The sequence below is a fragment of the Lytechinus variegatus genome, chromosome 9 (genome assembly GCF_018143015.1).
Source record: "Lytechinus variegatus isolate NC3 chromosome 9, Lvar_3.0, whole genome shotgun sequence".
Classification (NCBI taxonomy): domain Eukaryota; kingdom Metazoa; phylum Echinodermata; class Echinoidea; order Temnopleuroida; family Toxopneustidae; genus Lytechinus; species Lytechinus variegatus.
The window spans coordinates 10757725-10781986 of record NC_054748.1 but is presented as its reverse complement, the minus strand read 5'-3'; the positions used below and the strand labels follow the sequence as shown (position 1 = coordinate 10781986).

The 24262-nt window shown below is 36.7% G+C and overlaps 1 protein-coding gene across 1 annotated transcript; it reads right to left on the bottom strand.

Annotated features, from left to right (window-relative positions):
* Window positions 1-11991: 11991 nt before the first annotated feature.
* LOC121421629 (gamma-butyrobetaine dioxygenase-like) lies at window positions 11992-21284 on the bottom strand. Its single transcript, XM_041616393.1, has 7 exons — window positions 20697-21284; window positions 19062-19284; window positions 17564-17714; window positions 15960-16071; window positions 14988-15190; window positions 14175-14341; window positions 11992-12843 (listed from the first exon to the last, which is right to left on the bottom strand). The coding sequence occupies exons 1-7, from the start codon at window positions 20955-20957 to the stop codon at window positions 12620-12622; spliced, it is 1341 nt and encodes a 446-aa protein (XP_041472327.1). The 5' UTR covers window positions 20958-21284; the 3' UTR covers window positions 11992-12619.
* Between the last annotated feature and the right edge of the window lie 2978 nt (window positions 21285-24262).

The window sequence follows — 24262 nt, the reverse complement described above, 5'->3', positions numbered from 1 at the left end:
CATGCAAGGTTAAAGAAGATATTATACATGCTTTTATTGACTGTGAAGTAAATAAATCCTTTTTCAAATATATCAAAATTATTTTGCGAGAAGTTTACAATGTAAAAGTGGAAGTAAACATCAAGCAGTTACTTTTTGGTCAATATATAAAGTTATTTTGGATAGAAACAAATCAGGAATTGAAAAAAGAAATTTTGTTTTGAAACATGTATTTATAAAAGAAATTAAAAAACGGATAGAAATGTACAACATTGCTAGTAAAAAGACCAAAAAAAGAGATGAACTGCCCAAGAGCTTGTTACGATTCATGTAAGAAAACCTATGTAACGTAGATATGACTTTGTAATTATTGTAATAATACTTATATTTTTCATGATTTATGATTGTGTAACCTTTGATTTGAATGTGACTTATTGTGTAACCCCTGATTTTGATGTTAATAAATCCTCTAATAGAGGCAAAAAAAATGATATAACATTATGAAATGAAATAGAAACCTTCTGAAAAGCAAAGCTTGTTATTGAAGGTTTTCTTCAATAAATAAGACATATTAATGCAAAATACAAAGTTCAATATATACACATATATATATTATATACAAATCATATCTTTCGTGTAAAAGTTCAAACTATATAATACACAAGTCATCATATCTTTCTTTTAGAAATTAAATGTAAATCCTTGTTAAATATACGTTTACATACTCTCCCAAGTAAAAGACAAAGAAGGCTGGATTATACTACAAGATATGAATTCAGGGTTTCATCGCAATCATTATGTAGAATTGGTAATTCATATAACAATAATCTCACCGACAATATACCGTTAGCATACAAGATATCGAGTACCAGTACATAGTGCATACCTGGAGCCTGTTGCATAATAAACTTTTTTTCCAGTGTTTTTTATGACAAACGTTTTATGCAACAGGCCCCTGGTAGCTCCAATGCGTCTGCGCCGTTAAAGAATTACAATCGCCAAGCGAAGGCCGGAGTAATAATACCCAAGTCCTTCGGAAGCACAAAGCCATGTTTAGATATAATGTGATATTCGCTATACAAGAACAGCATTTTATTATAATTCTTATCAATAATCGATACAGTGAACAATTTCACAAATTAAAAAGAGCTGTGAGCATGATGTATTGCTAATATTTTATTAATGAATGTTATAGAATCCCTACATACATGACATACAAGGACGGCGGAGCGAAGTATCTCTTTTATTGGGATAGCTTTCGGCCAGTAGGGCCTTCATCAGGCCTATAATGCATTGAAACAAACAAAATAGAACAAACCATACAAATAAAATCGTAATACCAACAAAGTAAAATAAGGGATACAGAACAGAATAATAACACTAAGATAAAAAAAAACAACAGAGGGGGTTGATTATGATTTTATTTGTATGGTTTTGTTCTATTTTGTTTGTTTCAATGTATAATAAGCCCGATGAAGGCCCTACTGGCCGAAAGCTAGCCCAAATAAAAGAGATACTTGGAATTGACTTCTTGCATCAATGCTTGAATTATTTACGCCTGAATATATATATATATATATATATATATATATATATATATATATATATATATATATATATACATATATATATATATATAAACCCCTCAAAAAAGTTTGGAAAAGTTTGGAAATCTGAGTTTGGCCATTACTTTCTCCAAACTCCCGAGCTTACACAATGCATATTTGATACCATTCAAAAGATCATTTAATTCTCTTTAAAATTACATGTATACCATGCTTGGTATGATCATGCTATCACAAAAAAGCAGGATTCAAAAGTATAAGATGTCTGAATTGAAAAGCTGCAAAACGAGTGGAAATGGTCATGAACGGTCAATAAAGAACATGATTCTTTTGTCTGTGTCAATAGAGATGAAAAACCATTCAAATCAAGACTTGAATGTAGTTTTTGTAGTGATGGTTCTGTGAGATAACAAGGTTTAAGTCTTGGTTTGAAGTACACATGCATGATTGTTTACTATGTACGTGCTTGTGCAGATGTGTTTGATTCCATGTTAATGTTGATATTAAGGTGCATGAAAACAAAAGAAACCGCTGAGAAACTCACTCATCACCGCGGAAAAAACAGTGACTTTCAATACTCTTTTGAATTTGACATTGCCCGACATTATCATATCATGTAAAAAATTAAATGATCTATTCATTGATATTAATAACACATTAATATTCACTAAAACCGAGGAGGGATTATCGATCACAGCCAGATTTCATTTGACTTTATTTGAGGAGTTTATATATATACAGTGCGTCCCACAAAAAACGAAACCGAGATTTATGGATGATTTATCACAAATACAATACACAAATGACCTACCACTGTGAAACTTATAATCTCCCCGTTCATCTAAATTACTTAGATTATTCCTCATTCACGCATGAGTGAGCAAAAACAATTTGAAGAAAGGATGCCAAAAACTCATTTGGCGGGTGGTATCTGAATTTCAAAAAGAAAATCACATGACTAAAAAGTTCAATATCTGCTCCTTTGTTTGATACCTTAATCACAGAAAATGGTCAAGAAGTAAAGAAGTTATGATCTTTCGAAACAATGCATGTATTTCCATAATTTCATCAAATAAACGTGTTTTATTCGGTTTCCCACAAAAGCTATCGCACGGTAACAAAAGACTTAATGCATGGCTGATCGTCAACAAAGCGGAGTGTCGAGTGAGTTTGGACGCTAGCCTGTTCAATACCTGCTCTTTAATTTGATGCCTCACTTACAGAAAATGGTCAAGAAATAACAAGGTTCTGGTTATTTGAAATAAGGCGTGAAATTGACCATTTTCTGAAAGTGAGCCATCAATTAAAGAGCAGGTATTGAACATTTTAAAAATGTGGTTTTCTTTTTAAAACCCAGATACGGCCCGCCAAGTGACTTTTTGGTATCAAATTGATTTTGCTCACTCATGCGTGAATGAGAAATAATCTAAGCAATTTCAGATGAAAGAGGAGTTTCTAAGCTTTTAAAATGGTAGGTCATTTGTCTATTGTTTTTGTGATTGAGTAATAATAAATCAACGATAAATCTCGGTTTCGTTTTTTATGGGACGCACTGTATTTTATATATGTATAATAATAATTGGCATTTATATAGCGCTTTATCAATCTACGACTGTTCAAAGCGCTTCACAATTATTATTACCCGGTCACTGGTTTCATAGCATTCCAAGCAGCCTGTTAGGCGCAAACTTGCTAAACCAACCACAATGGCGGTTGTTTCCTACCGGTACCCAATTAGCACCTGGGTGAGAGTGGCAAAGTGTGGATTTGCGCCTTGCCAAAGGGCGCTAGGCCATGGTGGGATTCGAACACATGACCCTCTGATTACAAGGCGAGAGTCAGAACCGCTACACCACGGTGCTTCCATGTTGTATATATATATATATATATATATATATATATATATATATATATATATATATATATATATATATATATATATATATTGTAAGAAATGGATGATTGTACATGTATAACTTTACACACACATATATATATATATATATATATATATGTACTTATTTCTTACTTAAGGCGAATTTCTGTGCAATATATATATGTGTGTGTGTGTGTGTGTGTATTATGTATATGCATATATATTATCCAAGCGCGAAGCGCAACCTGACAATTTTTTAGATCTAGATTTTAAAAAAGGCAATTTATATCACTGTCAGTTAAGCGCTAGCTGACAACTGCTTAAGAACTTAACATTATTGAAACTTGATAGTTTCACAATTGTTTTATATATAAACAACAAGCTCAAGTGTGCCCAATGCAATTCAACAATTGGCGTATCTTAATGCGATATTCTGAGGGAAATTTAAGCACTGTCCAACATGAAGGAAAAAATGTGTAGAGGATAATGGATCTCATTAGATATATGATGCAAGCACGAAGTGCCAGGTAAGTTTAGAGTGACCTATAAACACGACATTCGAAGCGATGTAACTTTGAACAGGATGGGTATTTAAACAAAAAATATGTTATTGTTTGACGGTAGCGCAGAGCGCAAGCTCATTTTTCCAATACTAAGGACAATAAAAAACATTGGATTCCAACTGAAACAATGCGAGATGAATATGTTTTTATCAGGACGATTAGACAATCCAAGAACGGTGTTTTTTCATAAAGGTGAAGATATATATATTTACATTAACAGTTATTACGAGCGCGAATCACAAGCCGATTCGCAAGCCTAGATTTTAATCAAGGCCTTAAAAAGTCAACACTCCTTTTGCACTTCTTGAATGATGCGAGCGCGAAGCCCGAGCCGATTTTTTTTTTGCGATTTAGAACAACAACCGAGCCGTTTAATCACTGTCGGTACATGAGGCAATTGGAACATTCCTGAGTGACCCGACAGTTTATTATTTTTCTGACAGGTGTGGATTTGCTAAATAAATGATGCGAATACGAAGCGCGAGCTTATTTTTATTTTTTTTTTTTTTGCGATTTAGACCTACAACCGGGCCATTCTGATCACTGTCGGTAGATGAAGCCGGTGAAATAGTCCTGTGTGACCACCAGTCCCTGTTTTCCCATCCCCCCCCTTCCCCTTAGCGACGGCCATGCCTGAAGAGTTCCTGCGGGAGTTACCTAAACAGAAACAGAATAACTTGTAATTTATATAAATAATGAAAATTGTTATATTACATAATAGTAATTATTTACAAATAGAATGCAAATTATAATCAAATAATCGTTTTCATAACAAACATTTGGTTTAATATAATTTTGGTACAAACGTCGTCTAAAGCAACCAAAAAACCTGATGAAAACGATTAAGAGGAACTGAAGAAAAAAGTACAAAAGGAATACACACACTATGACTACTGTCGTTTCTAACAGGGTCTGGGCCATGGTTCTTTTTTTATTGCGTACAATTACCTTTTTCATGGTCTATCCCCCCTACAAACGCATATACAGTGCGTCCCCAAAAAACTATACACTTTGAAATGGCCGCCAAATAAAAAAATCTAGCACCTTGGGGAAAAAGACTCACATATATGGAAAGCCAATGAAGTCAACTTTCAAATGACACCAAAAAGTTGGAAAACTATTCATGCTTGAGCGAGCACTGCCCACTGAAACAATGGGTATGAAAATTAGGGTGGGCTGGAATTAGCCTTCCAATTTATTTCAGTTGTTAAGAGGCAAATCCTTTCGAACTTGCAAAGTTAAGGGCGTTGTGATAAATTAATGATCGACCGTGATCAGTTTTGATAGCTTAACCAAACTTTATAAGTTATTAAATTGAACTTTAATGCATGAGTGAACACAAATTACACTTTTGGGGCAGCATTTCAACTTTATCATTTGGATCTATTTTGGGGCAGCATTTCAACTTTATCATGGGGATCTCAGCAATGTGTCCATGGGTGTCGGCCAGTCGGGAGAATAGGGGGTGAGATAGGGCTTAAAGGGGAAGTTCACCCTGAAGAAAACTTTGTTGTAGAAATAGCATAAAAAATATTAAAAAATATTGGTGAAGGTTTGAGGAAAATCCGTTAAAGAGTAAGAAAGTTGTTAGAGTTCAAAATTTTGGATTTGTGACGTCATAAACGAGCAGCTGCCCCATGTGTTATGTAATATAAAATGTATGAATTTCAAATTTTGTATGGTTCCTGATGACTTAATTTTGTTTTCTTTTCATGATCGGGTGTGAAACGATTTGTCTATTGATATACAAAAGTTACAGTGAAAACCATTTTCAATTTTCTGAGAAAATGACATTTCGTTGATTTTTTACCATTCGCTATGTAGGAATGCTGCTCGCATATGACGTCACAAATCAAATAATTGAAATTCTAATAACTTTTTAATTATTTGATGAATTTTTCTCAAACCTTCGGAAATATTTTTTATTATTTTTTCTGCTATTTTTACAATAAACTTTTTGTCAGGGTGAACTTCCCCTTTAAGTGGGAGAAGTAGGTTGATGAAATAAGGGTCAACACAACATTCAGCCCCGCCCCTCCCTCTTTCCCGGCCTCCCCTCCGGTTGAGAGACTGATGGCTATTCTCATGTACGCATGAAGTCCAGAGCAGAATGTTGGTTTAATGATTAATTATGAATTAGGGCATCAACTTTTTCCTAACAATCATTTAATCAACAATTTATCAGTAAATTAACTCATTCAATGTGCAATGTGATCAATCAAACATTCATTTTTTTCCAATAAATTATTTCATTAATCATCATAATCAATAAATTTTTTGGTAATCATTCAAACTGACCATCAGCCACCGGTCACTTGGCAGTTAAGTTTTGAAAAGGCTACAATCCAGGAGGTGAGACAAAGAGAGAGAGGGGGGGGGGCTGGGAAATGGAGTTGAAGAGGGGAAGGTACATATGACTTAATTTTTAAAAGGACAAAAAGAAGAGGAATGCCCTTTTAACCAAGTCTTAGCATATCTCACCATCTTGCTTGTAACAGGTACATGTACCATCACATTACTCTGACTCTCACGAACACACTTCTGATGTCCACAAGATGAATATGCTACACTAAAATTACAATTCCTGTTCATTCATGCATTACATTTCAATTTAGTAATTCATGAAATTTGCCTATTAAAACCAAAACTTATCTCACTCATGAATAGCATAACACCCTTAGCTTTGTAAGTTCCAAAGGACTAACCTCTCAAAAAACTGTATGGCAAAGGAGTTACCAGCACTGGTATGGCTAATTCCTGCCCAGCCTAGCCAAGCCATGAAGCTACCAGCACTTTGGCCAAGCTTAGTCTCTCAGGAGGAGAGAAGTGGGGGGGGGGGGAGTAGAGATGGAGGGAGGGGTTGCTAAATGTTCTGTTGACCTTTAGCCCATAAACCTACTTCACCTACCTAAGTCATATTACCCCCTCTTCTCCTGACTATCATGAACACATTGTTGAGATCCACATGATCCACATGATAACTGCACTAAAAATTGCAATTCATGATCACTCATGCATTAAATTTCAATTTAATAACGTATGAAATTTTTACAAAAAACAAACTGATCACATCTGATCTTTAATTCACCAAATAACCTTCAACTTTGCAAGTACCAAACAAAAAACCTGAAAGAAATTGGAAGGCTAATTCCAGCCCACCCTTATTTGCATACCCTTTGTTTCAGTGGGCAGTGCTCGCTCAAGCATGAATAATTTTCCAACTTTTTCGTGTCATTTGAAAGTTGACTTTATTGGCTTTCCATATCTATAAGTCTTTTCCCCCAAAGTGCTACATTTCTTATTTGGCAGCCATTTCAAAAGTGTATAGTTTTTTTGGGGAAGCACTGTATAATAATAATAATAGCCAATTTTTATAAAGCGCTTTTTCCAGAATGGCTCAAAGCGCGTTACAGCATTTTATTACCCCGGTCATTGGATTCATTTCAATCCTGCACGAAAAGTGCACAATTTACACTCCCTGGGGAGCATTCCTTGCATTCATCGCAGCCTCATTATGGCGCTGGCAAAATCAAACATGCAATATCTTTCGCATCCTACCGGGTACCCAACTAGCACCTGGGTCGAGAGAGGCAAAGTGTGGATTAACGCCCTGCCAAAGGACGCTAGACCGCGGTGGGATTCGAACACACGACCCTCTGTTTACAAGGCGAGAGTCAGAACCACTACACCACGGCTCTTCCACATACACGTTCCAAACAGTTTCGCGTTAACTGTGTAAAACCACCTTTAACTTACCAACACTTGTGTTAAACCACCCTCTCGGTCATTTGTCCTATGCATCTTTCTACAACTCGTGCACCATCATGAGCCGCCAAATAACATGAATAAGAAAAATGAGAAGTGCTAATAGGCCGTCTCATTGAAGCGGGTCGCGATGATTGATAAACCAACGAGATAAAATGAGACCGTTAACGTCATGGAAACTAGATATTCAAGTGGATAAAAGGATGCGCACTGGTGCATACAGTTTAATTAGAAATGGGTAATATGCGATAACGAGATATGGGTTATTTTTTTGCTGCCATATCATGGGCATTATAGGCATGATAGGTATTTATCAAAGGCTACTGCATTCAGCCATGACTGTTTTTCATAACCTTTATTCGTAAATGAAACAATTTGGTTAATTGATTTTTTGCTTTCCTCAGGGTAATAAATTGAAAAGAGTAAAAAATAACGCAAATCCAGGGTTTCATCGTTAATACACATGTGTAGAATTGGTAATTCATACAAATTGAAAAAAAAAAATCTAGCCGACAATATACGCTAACATAAAAGATATTTACTGACTTACTTAACAAAACCTTAATTTTCTATTTGTACTACTTGGAGCCTGTCGCATAAAAAAAACAAAAACTCTGGTGGGTTTTTTTTTGGCAGAGTTTTGGATGACAAACGTTGTATGCAACAGGCCGCTGGTAAGGTTAAGATATTACGGCCGCCAAGCTAAAGCTGGAGTAATAAACATCCAAGTCTTTTGAAAGCGCAAATAGTCACAATTTGATATTCGCTCTACATGAACTGCGTATTAATATGTATACTAATGGATCAAAATGTTTAATGACAAAAATTGTATGCAACAGGCCGCTAGTAAGGATTAATAACATGAAATGTGTCGCGCCGTTAAGATATTACGGCCGCCAAGCTAAAGCTGGAGTAAAGAACATCCAAGTCCTTTGAAAGCGCAAATCGTCACAATTTGATATTCGCTCTACATGAACTGCGTATTATCATTATTCTTAATTATCGATGCAGTGAACAATTAAACATTATAAAAAAGAGCTGTGAGCACAATGTACTGATTATACTTCATTATTGGATGTTGTAGAATTCATTTTAATCCATTAGTATACATATTTAATATGTATTCATGAATGACGTCCTACGATGGTGACGATATGAAAATAACCATTATAATACCAGACTTAGTGTACTAAAGGGCGAAAGTATAATGTAAGTGACTTTATCTAAAGTTATGGAAAGCGAGATCTATACAAGATTTTTACATTTATGGAATAAACACAATATAATATAATATAATTAGCGATATTCATTTTAGATTTCGCCAAAGACATAGTATACGTCGGTTACACTTCGTAATTCCGAAGGTTCTTTATTCCGAAGGTTTGTAATTACGAAACACGTAAATTGCCTATACCTCGATGTTCGTTAATCCGAAAACGTAAAAGGCCAGGGTTCGTCACTCCGAACATTTGTGGCGTTATTCCGAAGGTTCGACAATCCGAAAACAAAATAAGGTTCGATGTTCCGAAGGTTCGTTAGTCCGAAAACGAAATAACGTTAGTTAAGCATTTCGTTTTCGGACTAACGAACATTCGGAATTACAAACCTCATTTCGTTTTCGGACTAACGAACCTTCGGAATTACGAACCTTCGGAAATACGAACCTTCAGAATAACAAAGCTGCGAAATATCAAATGTATGCGGTATACGTCACGCTGCTCTCTTATTGTTGAGAAAATCACAGAAGCTATCAATAACTTTGAACGGACAATATGCGTTTTTCCTCTGCGCCTCTTCAAGGCCCTTGACACTAAATCATGAAATACTCCTATAAGAATTTGAAAATTACTGACTTCGTAGAAAAACTTTGGAGTGGTTAGATTATAGATACTGTTGCTACATCTCAATAGGATGGCGATCATGGCGACCATGGCCATCTGTGTAAATCCCGCAAAGCGTAGCAGAATCTTCCTCTAATTTTTTTTAGCCTTCGAGGCGATTGCACTGCAACTTCACTGCGACGGACATGCGCTGAAGGCGATGCATCGTATTACCATCGCGATGGCTGCCAACCTCCGACCATGGTTTTATCGGACGATTCCCAGTCATCATGCAGACGGCTCGTGGCCGTCACACACGGCCACATACGCATATCTCGAATATTGCATCATATAGGCACACACACACACCCTCACACACACACCCTGACACACATCCTCACACATTTCCTCTTACAATTAAAAGAATACCTCACGCATGCGCACTTCATACACTCATACTCATTCCCTAATTGATACACACCCACATTAACACTCGAATAACTCATGAGTGCGTATGCTTCATTTAAGAATTTTTATCGTCTCATTATCCTATTCATCATTATAAAAATGCCAAAATGTCCAATTTTCAGGCCTTAATGTGTTCATGAGTTATTCCTAATAACTGAACTATCATTTTTTCCTTTCAGGATTGGAATATCGATCTCGCAAAGGAATAGTAAGATAATCAATCATCTTTTTCATATGATGGCACAATGTTCTTAGATGTTCTTAAATCTCCCCCCCCCCGCTCGCATCTATTGTTTGTTTATATACTTACCACAGTAACAGTTCCATGCGCGTAAAATATTCCCCATAGACTTGTGTGTGTTAAAATGGCACTTTTGAAAAATTCATCAAAAATAAACGTGAAATTAGAGGCTCGAATGTTTACAACAATTGGATAGGATATATATCCGACATTCCATATCTGACCAGAGAAGAGTATCGTAGCAAGCTCATTTTAAAAATAAATCGCCATTTATGATAAATATGATGGGATCAAATTTATCAACTGAGTCGGTAAAATAACCCTAATTCATCCGCCAGTCAAAAACAGTTCCAAAGTCATTCATATATCTTCCCAATTTGGGGAAAGGAAGTTCAGTAGGTACCATATTTAGAATCAGTGTTAGATTTTCAATAATATTCATACACTTTTGTCAGTCAGCATTATCAAATTGAAACAAATTCGAATGTGTTGGGTCGGCGAACGAATATCTTTAGCCTTCCTGTTGTATTTATTAGGCTCATGTAATCTAACGTGTTGATAGAAAGCAAACAATGTTGGTTTGATTTACAACGGAGAACAAGATCAATTTCAGTACATTCAAAATTTGGAAAATTGTTGATTAAAATTGTTCTTCTATTGTTGAATATTGGAGGCATAGAGTGCGGACTATTGGAAACTGCAGTACGCTAAATATGTAAAGCGGCATATTCAATTCTTTGCAGATGATGGCTTATTTACATTGCCTCCGACAAATGGAACACCAGTCATTATTACAATCATTGAATGTGTTTCAATCACAGATAAAGGGATATCCAACCTTGGACATAGCATGTTGTGTAAGAGGAGAAATAGGAGTAAAACAAATTAGTCTTCATCATCATCACCAGCAGCAGCAAAATATGAATAAGACGAAGGAAAAAAAAAAGAAAGAAAGAAAAAAGGAAAGATAGATAGATAGATAGATAGACAGACAGGCAGACAGACAGATAGATAGATAGATGGATGGATGGATAGATAGATAGATAGATAAATAGATAGATAGATAGACAGACATACAGACAGGTAGGTAGATAGATAGATAGATAGAATAAGAAGAAAAGGAAGATGAAAAAAGAAGAAGAGGAAGGAGGAGGAGGGGGAGGAATAAATGCTTATCACATGAGGGGCCAAAAACACACATGTGCATCATTCAAACCTAGAATGAACTGATGGAAACGACCTAATTGTTTATAAAAAAGAATAATCAGCCTTTAGTCAAGATCCTGAAGAAAAATAATGCACACATGTTTCTTGAACTCTTTTCAACAAAAACCTACGTTTATTCATCTCCATGCATATAATAATAATAATATAATAACACATTTCTTGTATAGCTCATATCACATTATGTCATAACATCCCTATGCGCTTTCAAATGACTTGGATATTATTACCCCGGCTTTAACCCCGCAGCCTTTTACAGTGCGGTGGCATTTCAAGGAATAAATTCCTGCCAGGTACCCATTCACCTCACCTGGGTTGAGTGCAGCACAATGTTGATGAATTTCTTGCTGAAGGAAATTACGCCATGGGTCGGATTCGAACCCACGACCCTCTGTTTTAAAGTCAGAAGACTAATCCACTGGGCCGCAACGCTCCACATAAACATGATAAAGCACAATAATTACAATTACAAAGATTTATCAATATTGAGCTGTACTCAAAATGAGGATCGTGTCCCACTCAAATGGCTCCCCCAAGGTGTAGAAAGATAGCATAAAGACAGATGCAATGTTGTAGGACCGAAAGAAAACCCACCAATAATACTTCAAGCATTATCCGAGTTAGTAAATGTACTAATTCTAATGAGAACAAAGGTTAGCATAATCATTAAAATATCTATTCATAATGATGAGGACTGTTTTCTGTTCTCCATGACCCCAACATGGGTCCGTATAAGGTGATTACTACAGTCGACCTAATGAAGCTTGCACTTCGCGCTCAGTTATTCAGTAAATGCGAGATACATGTACTCTCGTCGCCCTTGCCAAATAACTCGTTCTGCCACTCAATGTGTTACCAATTAGTTTAATGACTGTTGGTTGGCTTAAAGACATCGTCTATAATTTTCATAAACTTGTTTTTATTGTTCTTTGGGTGGTATCTGCTCTCACAGTGTGATAAAATCGCTTTTAATTATATTTCGACATGTACATAGAATGGTAATGAATAAACAAATTCATATCACATTATAAGTAGAGATGCGATTATGCCGCGTACAGTTAAATAAATATCTTGTAACCACATTTCATATTGATTTCATGTTTATATGAAATTATCAGTTATCTTGGAAGGCCGTTGTTCTGTTCGCCATTCATCTTACAAACTGACTGGATACTTTTCTCTTTCTTTTTATTATCCAAATTCATTTTCACTCTTCGCATCCGGGTATCGAAGCTGTCCCAGTTGAAGTAACCTGTCTCCAGATGAACTGTAGAGGGCTTCGCGTTATGGTATTCCTCTCTGCCGTGGAGCACCCTATGGTTATGTATTAGGAACATGTCACCTATAGGGGAAAAAGGAAGAGAAATAATATAAATTATCAGATTCATGTATGCATCCTTCCTAACTTTCAAATCATTAGAATATTTTGAACAATACCAAACAATTTTATTAATCATCCTATTCATCCGTAGCCCCAGAAAACGAAATACACAAACAATATATTATCAAAGGGATCAATTACAAGGTCCAAGACGGAAACAACATTATTACTGGATAAATTTAAACCGAGAGTTAACCATTTTGAGTAACTTTGAAGATGGAAGGAGCATTGTCAATATACATGGTTGGCTTTTGAATGAAACCGTGAAACAATACTGTAAAAACTACAGAGTTTGAATATAATTCTGCACCAATCATGTCAATATTATGTGTTTTAATCGTTGTTGAAAAAGACGTGAAATCAATTTTGGTGAAAATAAATGCCCATGTCATGTGTATTTCGAGTTTTTGACAGACGTGTATCAATCAGGTATGATTATTTACGTCTGGACCGACCTTTAACGTCACCATCCGAAAGACGTGATCAGGGCTCGAACCTCGAACCTCTGCATCAATTTGTAACTTCCCCACAGCTTGGATTACAGGCGCACGCCACAACGCCCAGTTGTCATGGGTGAAAGAGAAAGAGATTTCCTTTGTCGGGTGTGGATGAGTTTCGAACAATGACAAGCCGCCATGCTTCAGCTGGACCAATTTTTCCAAAGGGCAGATAGCTCTGAGAAACCTTGATTTAAGCAACGCCTACCACTGTTTTCTTCATTCATTTCTTTCACAACATATTAAAATACAAGAGTTGCCAAAGCCGTTGTACATGTATAATTTCTCACATTTATTTAAATTGTCCCAATTATGTACTTAATCTAAGCAATAGCATTGCCTTAGCAGAGGCATGGCGTCTTGTCATTTTTTAAAAACCCACCTACACCCGACAAAGGAAATTTAATTGGTGGTGTCAAAAATCTGTTTATCTGACGGTCGCCATAGCCACTAACTCGTCTCTGTGGCCTAGTGGTTAGGGTACCGGCATTCAAAGCTGGGGGTCCGGGTTCGATTCCCAGCAGAGACATGTTTTTTGGCATCACCAATTTTTTTTTTCCGAAGATTGGATTGCTCTGGGTAACCTTGATTCATCTCTTTCACAACACATATATATTATTATACTTATTATGTAATTATTACGCATGATAATTTCCGAGAAACATATTTCAAAAAACGCACAAAACTAGCACAAAGTAGCAACTAAACATATTCTCTGTGTTCTTGGGATGATAGAATCTTTGTCTAAGATCGAGAAATGTACATTCGTGTTTTGGATGTTTATCGGTGAATTACCTGGCTTGAGATAGTGGGTGTATACATGATCCTTGCGGTATAAAGTATCATACAGCGCCCTCAACGCCCGGTACGCATCCCCTACTTGTTCGACCGGAAGTCTCATGACAGACGTCCTCCAGAAATCACAGAGTGTCAGCTTTGTAACCTCGCCTTCATCGTTAAGTCTAGAGGTTGTAAAAAAAAGAGGTGATTTAGGCAGTGAATTTCACTGTATTGACTTATTTGCTCCCCGAAAATGCATGCATTTTCAATAACTATATAGGCTTATATCTGTTAGGTTTATCTGGACGAGGATCGATGCCCAAGAAAGAAAAAAGTAGGAGAGAGTACCATCATGCAGTGGCGGACCGTGACCCCGAGGAGACAAAGCATTGGGGGCCAAGGCATTGTTCACAAACAATGCAGTGCGCCCCCCATGCTTTGTCTCCTCCGGGTCACGGTCCGCTACTGCCATCATGTATGGTGCGAGAATCAGTGCATAAGTAGATAAGTAAAAAGTTATACATGGTATAGAAAAATAGGTAGATATATATATGGATGGAAATGATAAATAGATAGATAGATAGTTAGATAGATAGATAGATAGATAGATGGATAGAAAAATTAGATAGAAAGATAAAAAGATAGATATATAGATAGATAGATAGATGGATGGATAGATGGATAGAAAATAGCCCCCCTCCACCCAAAAAAGGATTCAGATAGACGAAGTATCTATAAAAAAAGGTATAAAGAGTTTGTAACAGAAACGGAATGGAAGGCCGCTGAAGACGAACCACACACAGGATTTGGAAAAGATAGGTCACTTACTTGATAGGTGCACTGACGCTATGGTGGTAATGCTTGTCACTGACAACCCAGCCTTTAACACGTCCCTCCCAGCAGGGTTTAGTGAGAAGGTTAAAAGCCTTGGGATTTGATTTCCTGAGATCTTCAGCCGCCTTGTAACCATCTACAAAGAAATAGCCACCACCCTCTCCATCGATCTGAGTAACACATTGCACAGCTACAACCTGTACAGAAGTAGAAGAGAAAATAGAAATAGTAATTGATAAAGCGCATACGCGTGGCAAGCCGTAGTAAAACACCCTTCGTTAAACATTTTGTCGCGCAGAAACACCATTGGGCGTCTTTTTGCACACGTGCGGTGTTGAGTTCGTTCTAGCACCGACAAAATAAAAACGATTTTTAGATATCGAGAAATGGATCCCTACCATATAAAAAAAATCTAGTTCTAGATATAAAAGTGATTTGGAAAAAAAAATGTTTTATGTTGTTACAAAATTGGAATCCTTGATATCTAGAATCGAATGAATGAAGCCCATAAAGACTTGGCGTATGATTTTCCAGATTTAATACCAAATTATTCGTCACCACGAATTGCTTTGTGGGAAATATGGCTCGCTTTGAAAGAAATCCGGATATCTCTTGCGAACCAGTAGGGCAGTTTCACCACCCCCCATAGGCGGCGGAAGCGGGGGGGGGACGTGTCCCCCCTAAATTTTTTTTTTGATAACCTTTTTTTTTTTCTTTTTTTTTGTCAATTTTTTCCTGCGTCCCCCCCTAGAGTCACGTGGACCCCCCTGAAACGTGTGTTGTCCCCCCCTAAAATTTAGGTTGATGACCCTTTTTTTTTTTTTTGCTTGTCAAAAAATTTTGGTGGCGCTTGTCCAATTTTTTACCTGATCATCCCAAAATTTCAGGACACCCCCTAAATTTGTTGGCTTCCGCCGCCAATGACCCCCCCTCTTATTTAATAAACCTCACCTATATATTACTTACCCCTTGTGGATCATCAATAAAGGAAAAATCTGAGTGCAGTGGGCGGAACTCTAATCCATATGAAGGATGGCCGAAAGCCCATCCGCTCTTACCGTAGATTTGTGATGTCGTCCTAGTCAAAGTGGTGGAAGAAATGGAATCGAAATAAAGAGTGATCGCATAAGTCAGAATCCTATTTCTCTTTACAATAGAATTGATACATAATATTTTTCGATACTTGTGTAATAAGCGAGATACGACAAAATGATGGTCAAACATATCAATAGATCAGAAAAAATCATAACAAAATGGTTTATTTACAACGTAAACTCGGATAGAAATAACTTAGTAGGTTGCCCGGGTCGTCCCAAGGGAAAATAGCATGTAGGCCTAACTATGTAGAAATGAAAATGAATTAATGGAAACTCACGGTATGAGACAATAACTTAGAATGAAGTAACTTAATAGCGCCCTGTGGGAATGTGATGATTTACTGTTTTTAATCAGTTTTCATCAAACTGTTAAATAGTGAAATGCCTGCAATAAAAAACTTTAACACTAGAAAAAAATAACCAAATTACATTTTTTTTAAGCGTGACATGTCCGGGTTTTGGACTCAAGACAGTAAGTCGCGCAACGAATGAAAATTTTCGAGGTTGCACAACATGATTGGTGTGGGGGCAATATTTCTAAATAATCGCGGGGATATCCCCTTACTATTTTTTTTTCTTCTCGGTTTTGGAAACGATTTGTAGTGATGGGGTGGGAGGGGCCAAAGCCGCCCATACATTTCTCTTTCTATTCTTTTCTCCCTTGGTGTTGATGACAGGGGGTGTCGCCCCCAAACCCATTAAATACACGACAATGCAAACAATTACTACAGCTTGGTATATTGTACGCAACAGTAACAAGCACATCCTCGCCTTTACGCAAATAAGGAACCTAATGATGTTAGACACCGAATCATTATTTATATTTGTATTTTATTATTCATTTATTGTCTTTTATTGCAGTATGTAACATCAAACATTTCAATTTTATAAGCTTTGATGATAACAAGCTCTCCATCGATACACAATAGACAGAATGATAATGACTCAATGCGTTCTGTGACTGCTCAGACAACCCAATGTTCTTGAACAATACATTAAACAACTGATCACTTGAAAAAAAATATTGAGCGTGTTTTGATATCCTTTTCCACATGTCCATACTTACAATGTTGTCCAAAATTGCACTTTGTGGATAAGCGAAAGAGTGAATAAGTGAAATATTGTGTTTCATTTCTTTTTATTACATCCGATATGTAAGAATAATGTTTTTCGTTTTCTTCATTTCCATTTGTTCTTTTTTTAGTTTATTTTATTGGTTCATGGGAGTAAAACCGTCAAGAGTAGAACGGGATAGGTGGAAGTGGTAGTGGGTAACGAGGACCCGTACCCCTTCCCTAAGTTGTACCAAACATTTAACCTTGGATGAAAAGTGTCTTCTCCCTTTGAGACCAAGCTCCATACTTGAAGGATTGGGGGAGGGGAATCCTAGCAACTTATGAACATTTCCCTTTTCTTATTTTCTTTGTTAAAACAAACGCATTTTTTTTTCAAAGAGCGTGTGTGTATGCTTACTTGGTGTATGACGTCCCGCAGATGTAGCCAATTCGTTCGCTCAGATCCATCACGTGACCTTTATCAGTGGGTGTGTCTTGTATGTAAACCAGGCCTACACTCTTCAGATGCATTTGCATGTCGTACAATACCTGATCTGAGTTGATAATATCTGATTGATCCAATATGGGGGGGGGGGGGTTAACAAAAGGTACATTTTTTGTAATCCACCAATCATCATTTACATAAAATCAGCATATGCTCCGAGCTGAAGATATTTGTATCTCAATAAAAAGAGTAAAATTCACAGAGCAAAATGTTAAAATTAGGAAAAGAGGAAGACTGGATGTGACATCATCAGCCCATCTAATGAAAATTCATGAGGAAATGCCTAGAACTGTTCTACCAGAATAGTGCATATCTTTAAAATTCAATAACTTCGTTATCAGTTGCCCGATTTTGATGAAAATGTCAGCATTTTGCTTTGTGAATTGTACTCTTTTTATTTAGATATAAATATTTTTAGCCCGGAGTATCCCTTTGAATAGACGATAATCGCTTGAGCCATGAATCATAATGCACATAATATGGCCTGATATATAAACACTATAAACGAGTAATGTTGAGTAACAAATAAAGCATCCATTATTCATTCATCCATTCATTCAATTATTCACTAATTCAATAGACCCTACTAAAAAAAATCACATTTTTAGTTCACCGAAATAGTCGTTAATTGTTGTTAAAAATAAAGTTAAAATGGCCTAATTTACATGCAAAAGTAAGAGTATTATATTTAACAACTGTAATGTTAAAACTATAAAACAAGTGTAAAATAATGGTAATTATAGTAATTATAATCATGATGATGCATAACGTTTTTAAGGCGCTTTCTATGGGTGTTTTTAAGCGGGTGTTCTGTTTATAATTTAAACTTTGGATTTTAACCCCCAAAAGTGTAAGCGGAAAATAACACAGCTAATGCAACTAATAATAATAATAATATCTGATGTGCACTTCCAATTGACCGACCGAACTACAACTGTGAATCATCTATTAAACATGTAGGTTTTTTTAGTATAGGGATTTGAACTAATTCACAGACTTGCATTATTTATGTAAGATGGGAGCTTATTCCAAAGGGAGGGGGCAATTGAAGAAAGAAAGAGTGCCTGATCAAGTATCTCATTTCAGTTCATGATCTATCGTGTTGATACAGGTAACTCTGCCTAACTCGGCCTTCCATAGTTCAAATATTCACCTCAGTCGAAGCAAACAGTGTTACATAACTTCAGAGTCGAGTTTCTATTAAATCCCCTCGACTTCTTCGACTCGGGCACCCGAAAGTGAGGTCACAGAACTATTTCGTTGCTATCTTATTAAATCGTTATTGGAGTATCAATACTCTAATTCAAAGGTCTAATTCTTACACCACAGTGTACGATTATCTATTTACACGATTTACACCAAATTATGTCATTTCAGCATTTTCCGCAGATTTTACATTACATCCAATTACCTTCGAATTTAAAGGGGCGCATGAGGTTTGTCTTCAATGTATTTGCATTCCAGTACTCAGATTCGATACCCCTAATAGGATCCGCATCCGTTTGATCGAAGCGGTTACATAACAGCCAATTGGAAGGGTACGAGCTCTGGTGGTCATCAGACCACGTGATGTCAATTGTCTGGTCATCATCGTTCACAGTAGCCTTCTTGACGCCGATGTCGAGATCTTGCTCCTAGAATAGGATTTGCCAAACAGGCGATTAGGGTCAATGATACATTTTTGCCAACATATTAAATTTTGCTGCAAATTAAGCCTCTACCACTTAGCAATTGTGTTGCTAAAAAGTCCCAAGATTGCCGGAGGATTTCTTGACATAGCATCAACCCTTTTCTGCAATCTGGATTACAATTATCGTAGTTTTATTCATTACTAAAACCATCTCAGCGTATTGGGTGCAAAAATGAGGCGCACAATAAAACAATCTTTTTTTTGTAAAAATCGTCAAAATAATCTAACCTCCCCCTTTTATGTTTAAGTATGTCTTTTGTTCATGAAATTTCGTTTTTCTTTTCTAAAGATGTAAGATTTCCGAAGGGAACATAAATGCATGAATTTGAATCAATAGTAAAGAGGCCTGCAATAGCTAATAATCTTTAGATTTCCACTATCTCCCATACTTTTTCGTAGCATAAGTATCAATTATTACGTATAAAATAAAATTCCATGTATATATTTACGGGCTATACCCACTTTATTACCATCTTACTCGGTTCATAGAACCAACATCTCATATGACTTTTTTGTCAACTTTTATTCAGGGTCAAGCTGTAAATGGTATCTACTAACTGAAAAAAATAGTTTGGCAATCTGAAATAAATTCGAACGGTTCGGCATATAATCAATAATAGTTTTATGAGTAGAGTGTTTGAACAGAATGATATGGTGGCAAACACTTAAAGGTCCTGTTTTATAGCTATCTTTAATAAACTCATATATCTATGCAGGTGTGGATCCAACATATCGGATTTCGGAGGGTATAAGTTAACACTATTTTCAGGATAAATGGACATATCTCACCAACGACTCCATGCATAAACCAGCTATCTTGTGAGAATATAAATCACCATATACCAAACTATACAATTCGCTAGCAATCTTTAGGGAAATCTCACAAGGTAAATCAATTCGATTGGTTTGCTGGAAAATTTCATGCCTGCTCATCGCAAATTGAAAATTTTCACTCGAAATGAATATTAGACTAAGAAATGCAAACGAAAACTGTCTAAGGGAATTATGCACCTCAAATCCGAATAAGATATGATATGTAGGTATTTAAAAGAGAGAGGCAAATTAATATTGAGGGCAAAAATATTTGACCAAGGGGGAACTCGATTCATTTAAATATAATGCATCTATACTGGTCTTATTTTCCGGGGGAAATGCAAAAAGCATTCGCGCATTACTCTAAACAATGCGACCCGACAAAGCTAATGGAATTTGGGGGCTTAAAAAAAGGAGAATACATTTTTTTTATCTGGTATAAGGGTAAGTGCACCACTCCATCTCTCTACCCACAATGGATCAGGATTTGTCAAATCATATTTTCATGTGAAATTATTTAGTGAAAATGACAATCGAACCTACCATAAAATCTGTAAGTCGAGTTTGGTGAAAAGCGTGAAAGCAGAGTTTACAACGACAATGGTCTCGGAGCCAAATGCAGGGGTATATCTGGCTTTCTCCTGAAGCCCATTCTACTTCAACAACTTTGTCAGCCCCTTTGCATGTCGCTGTAACACATTTGATGGGATTCGAACTCCGGACCTCCTCAATACTCTGCCAGTTCTTATGCAAGACAGCCTCATCTTCGAATGACATCGGGTCAAATTTTACTGGATTCTCCATCTTCTTGGCCTAGGTTTATGGCAGATTCCGGAACTACACTATAAAAGCGTGAAGTGGAAACAAACGAGATAGGCAAGGGTAGTCCCTTTTCGTTTCAGCCTCCGACGAAAGGTCTACACTGAGCTGTCAGGTTATGTGACAGATGCACCTAAGACTGCTGACTTTATAAGCTTGGTTTTTTTGCAAAGGTAAAGGACACCGAAGAAATACGTAGCCCGGACAGTACACAACGATGATTACAATCAACACCGAATCGGACACCTATGTCAACTTTGCAGACCAGCCGAAACTGGATCAGACCTTGCGAACGTGTTGACATTAAATCGCATTCCGTTATAAAATTGAATAAAGTGCAGTGGCCTACAGTTGACGGCCTACATTGCATTAAAACAAAAACAAAGATTATTATGCAATGATCATGCCAGGTGTGTCGTACATCTTTTGTTCCCTCGTTTCGAAGATATTTGCTTATTCCCGTAGCAGAAGTACCAGCCTATATATTATTCAGAGATCACGCAACCATTTCAAATGCCGACAAATTGTCTAGCATTTCAGGAAAGCTTTCGTGAAGCAATAAAAATGCACCTAAACTTAGGTTTCGTCGCGGGCTCTGATCAAATTCATGGCTGATAATAATAATAATAATATGTCCATTTATATAGCGCAGTTACTATGTGCATATACTCAACTGCGCTTTGATACTTTGTATCATATTATTACCCCGGCTGTAGCTGAGCCGCCATATTAATAGGCGCTAAAGCGTTCAAGGAAAAATCCTACCGGGTACCCATTCACCTCACCTGGGTCGAGTGCAGCACAATGTGGATAAATTTCTTGCTGAAGGAAATTACGCCATGGCTGGGATTCGAACCCACGACCCTCTGTTTCAAAGTCCGGAGACTAATCCACTGGGCCACAACGCTCCACGTGATAACTTTTATATGCTTTTATATCTTGAATAAAACATTCAGCATTTAATAATTTTAGTTGATTGTATCCAGATTTGACTTAGTAAAACTTAGTCAATAATATGACAGAAGCTCCGGATGTTGAATAACATCTCGATTTTGCATATTTATTTGATTTGTTTAATTATTTATTATTTATTCATTCATTCATTTTCTTATTTTATTTATTTATTCATTTGTTTGTTTATTTATTTATGTATCTATTCATTTACTTATTATATTTATTTATTTGTTTATTTATACTTTTTCAAGATATTTTTATGGATGAGAAGTGCCGTCATAAAATGTCCAGCTGGTGTTATGATAAAGAAGATGGGGTCTGGGACTATGGATGAAGGTGAAGCTATAAAGGTGTGAGTGTGTCTTATAGCTTGTGTATAGTTTTGGTAAATCCACTAAAATATTCCAATTAATTGCTAGCTAATATGAATGGATATGCCCTATAACAGTTATGATGTACAGGACAACTTTTGCGATTTCACATGGAAATTTAACTTGATCGGGTCACCCGATCAAATTAAAATATCAGTGTGTATTGTCTTTCAATTAAATCCTATTCCAAATCATGGAATGGGCTGAAACTTTCAAGATATGTTCTTTGTCTGTAACTTTTGGATATGTAATCACTAAATTTATAAGATAAGTGCTTGAATGCCCTTTTATTTAATCTAAAACAAGCATCGCCGAGAGAGGGCGCTATATATCTAAGATTTGAATATTTGAAATTTTCTCAGAGAAGTGCAGTTGTAAAAATATCTAACGGTCTCTACGCTTCAGTAAGACTGTCATATTAGATGATATTCGATTATCAATCACATTATTGACCCTTTACTAAAGCTATACACAGGCTTTAAGATGTGTGGGTGTGTGTTGATGTGTGGGTGTATTAAGGATCAATGTCTGTCATATTAATGTGAGCGGGGTGAGTGGTGTCGTGGTGTACTTGGATGAGAATGCTCAAATGCGGCCGTGGTGGTCAGGATGTGATGTGATGTATGGCACGTGTAATAATCATGGTGTGAGCATGGAGTGAGTGTGGGGTTTGAGAATATAGGCCTAAATAGATTTGAGGATGTGAGTGTGTGTATTTTAAGAACGTAGGCTTACAAAGTTTTGAGGATGTGGTTGTATGGTTTGAGAATGTACAGATATTTTAGGGTGTGCAGTTTGAGCATGTATGAAGGTTTGAAGGTGTTGGTGAGGGAATACAAACGTCAATGCATAGGTGATGTAGGTGTTTGGTATGACGAAATGTGAGAGGATGTGTGGGTGATGTTCATAATATGAGACTTTGAGTGCCATGTGTGCATTATTTAAAAAGACATGGGGCGTTCATATATCGTGAGGGTGACGGTTTTTGGTGTGAGGATAGAGATATGAGGGTGTGGGGTGGAGGATTATAAAGATTTGAGGGTGTGCGGTTTAATCATGATGTATTCGGTTTAAGCATGTACGGAGATTTGAGGGTGTGGGTGTGTGGTTTTAGCATGTACATAACTTTGACGGTGTGGATGTGCGGTTGGAGAAAGTACAGAGATTTATGGGTGTGGTTTTAGCATGTACATAAATTTGTGGGTGTGGGTGTTTGATTATAGCATGTACATATAACTTTTACCTTGTGGATGTATGGTTTGAGAATGTACAGAGATTTCTGGGTGCGGTTTCAGCATGTACAGAATTGTGGGTGTGGGTGTGTGTTTATAGTATGTACATAACTTAGACTTTTTTTGTGGATGTATGGTTTGAAAATGTACAGAGATTTCTGGGTGCGGTTTCAGCATGTACAGAAATTTGTGGGTGTGGGTGTGTGTTTATAGCATGTACATAACTTAGACTTTGTGGATGTATGGTCTGAAAATGTACAGAGATTTCTGGGTGTGGTTTCAACATGTACAGCAATATGTGGGTGTGTGGTTTTAGCGTGTACATAACTTTGACGGTATGTATGTGTGGTTCAGAATGTTTTGGGTATGTGTGTGCAGTTTTGGCATGTACATATAACTTTGTCGGTGTGGATGTGCGGTTGGAGAAAGTACAGAGATTTGTGGGTGTGGTTTTAGCATGTACAGAAATTTGTGGGTGTGGGTGTTTGATTTTAGCAAGTACATCATTTTGACCGAATGGATGTGCGGTTCAGAGTGTTTTGGGTGTGGGTGTGCATTTTGAGCATGTACAGATATTTGTGGGTGTGTGGTTTTAGCATGTACATAACTTTGACGGTATATATGTGTGGTTCGGAATGTTTTGGGTATGGGTGTGCAGTTTGAGGATGTGCAGAGATTTGACGGTGTGGATATGTGGTTTGAGGAAGTATAGAGATTTGTGGGTGTGATTTCA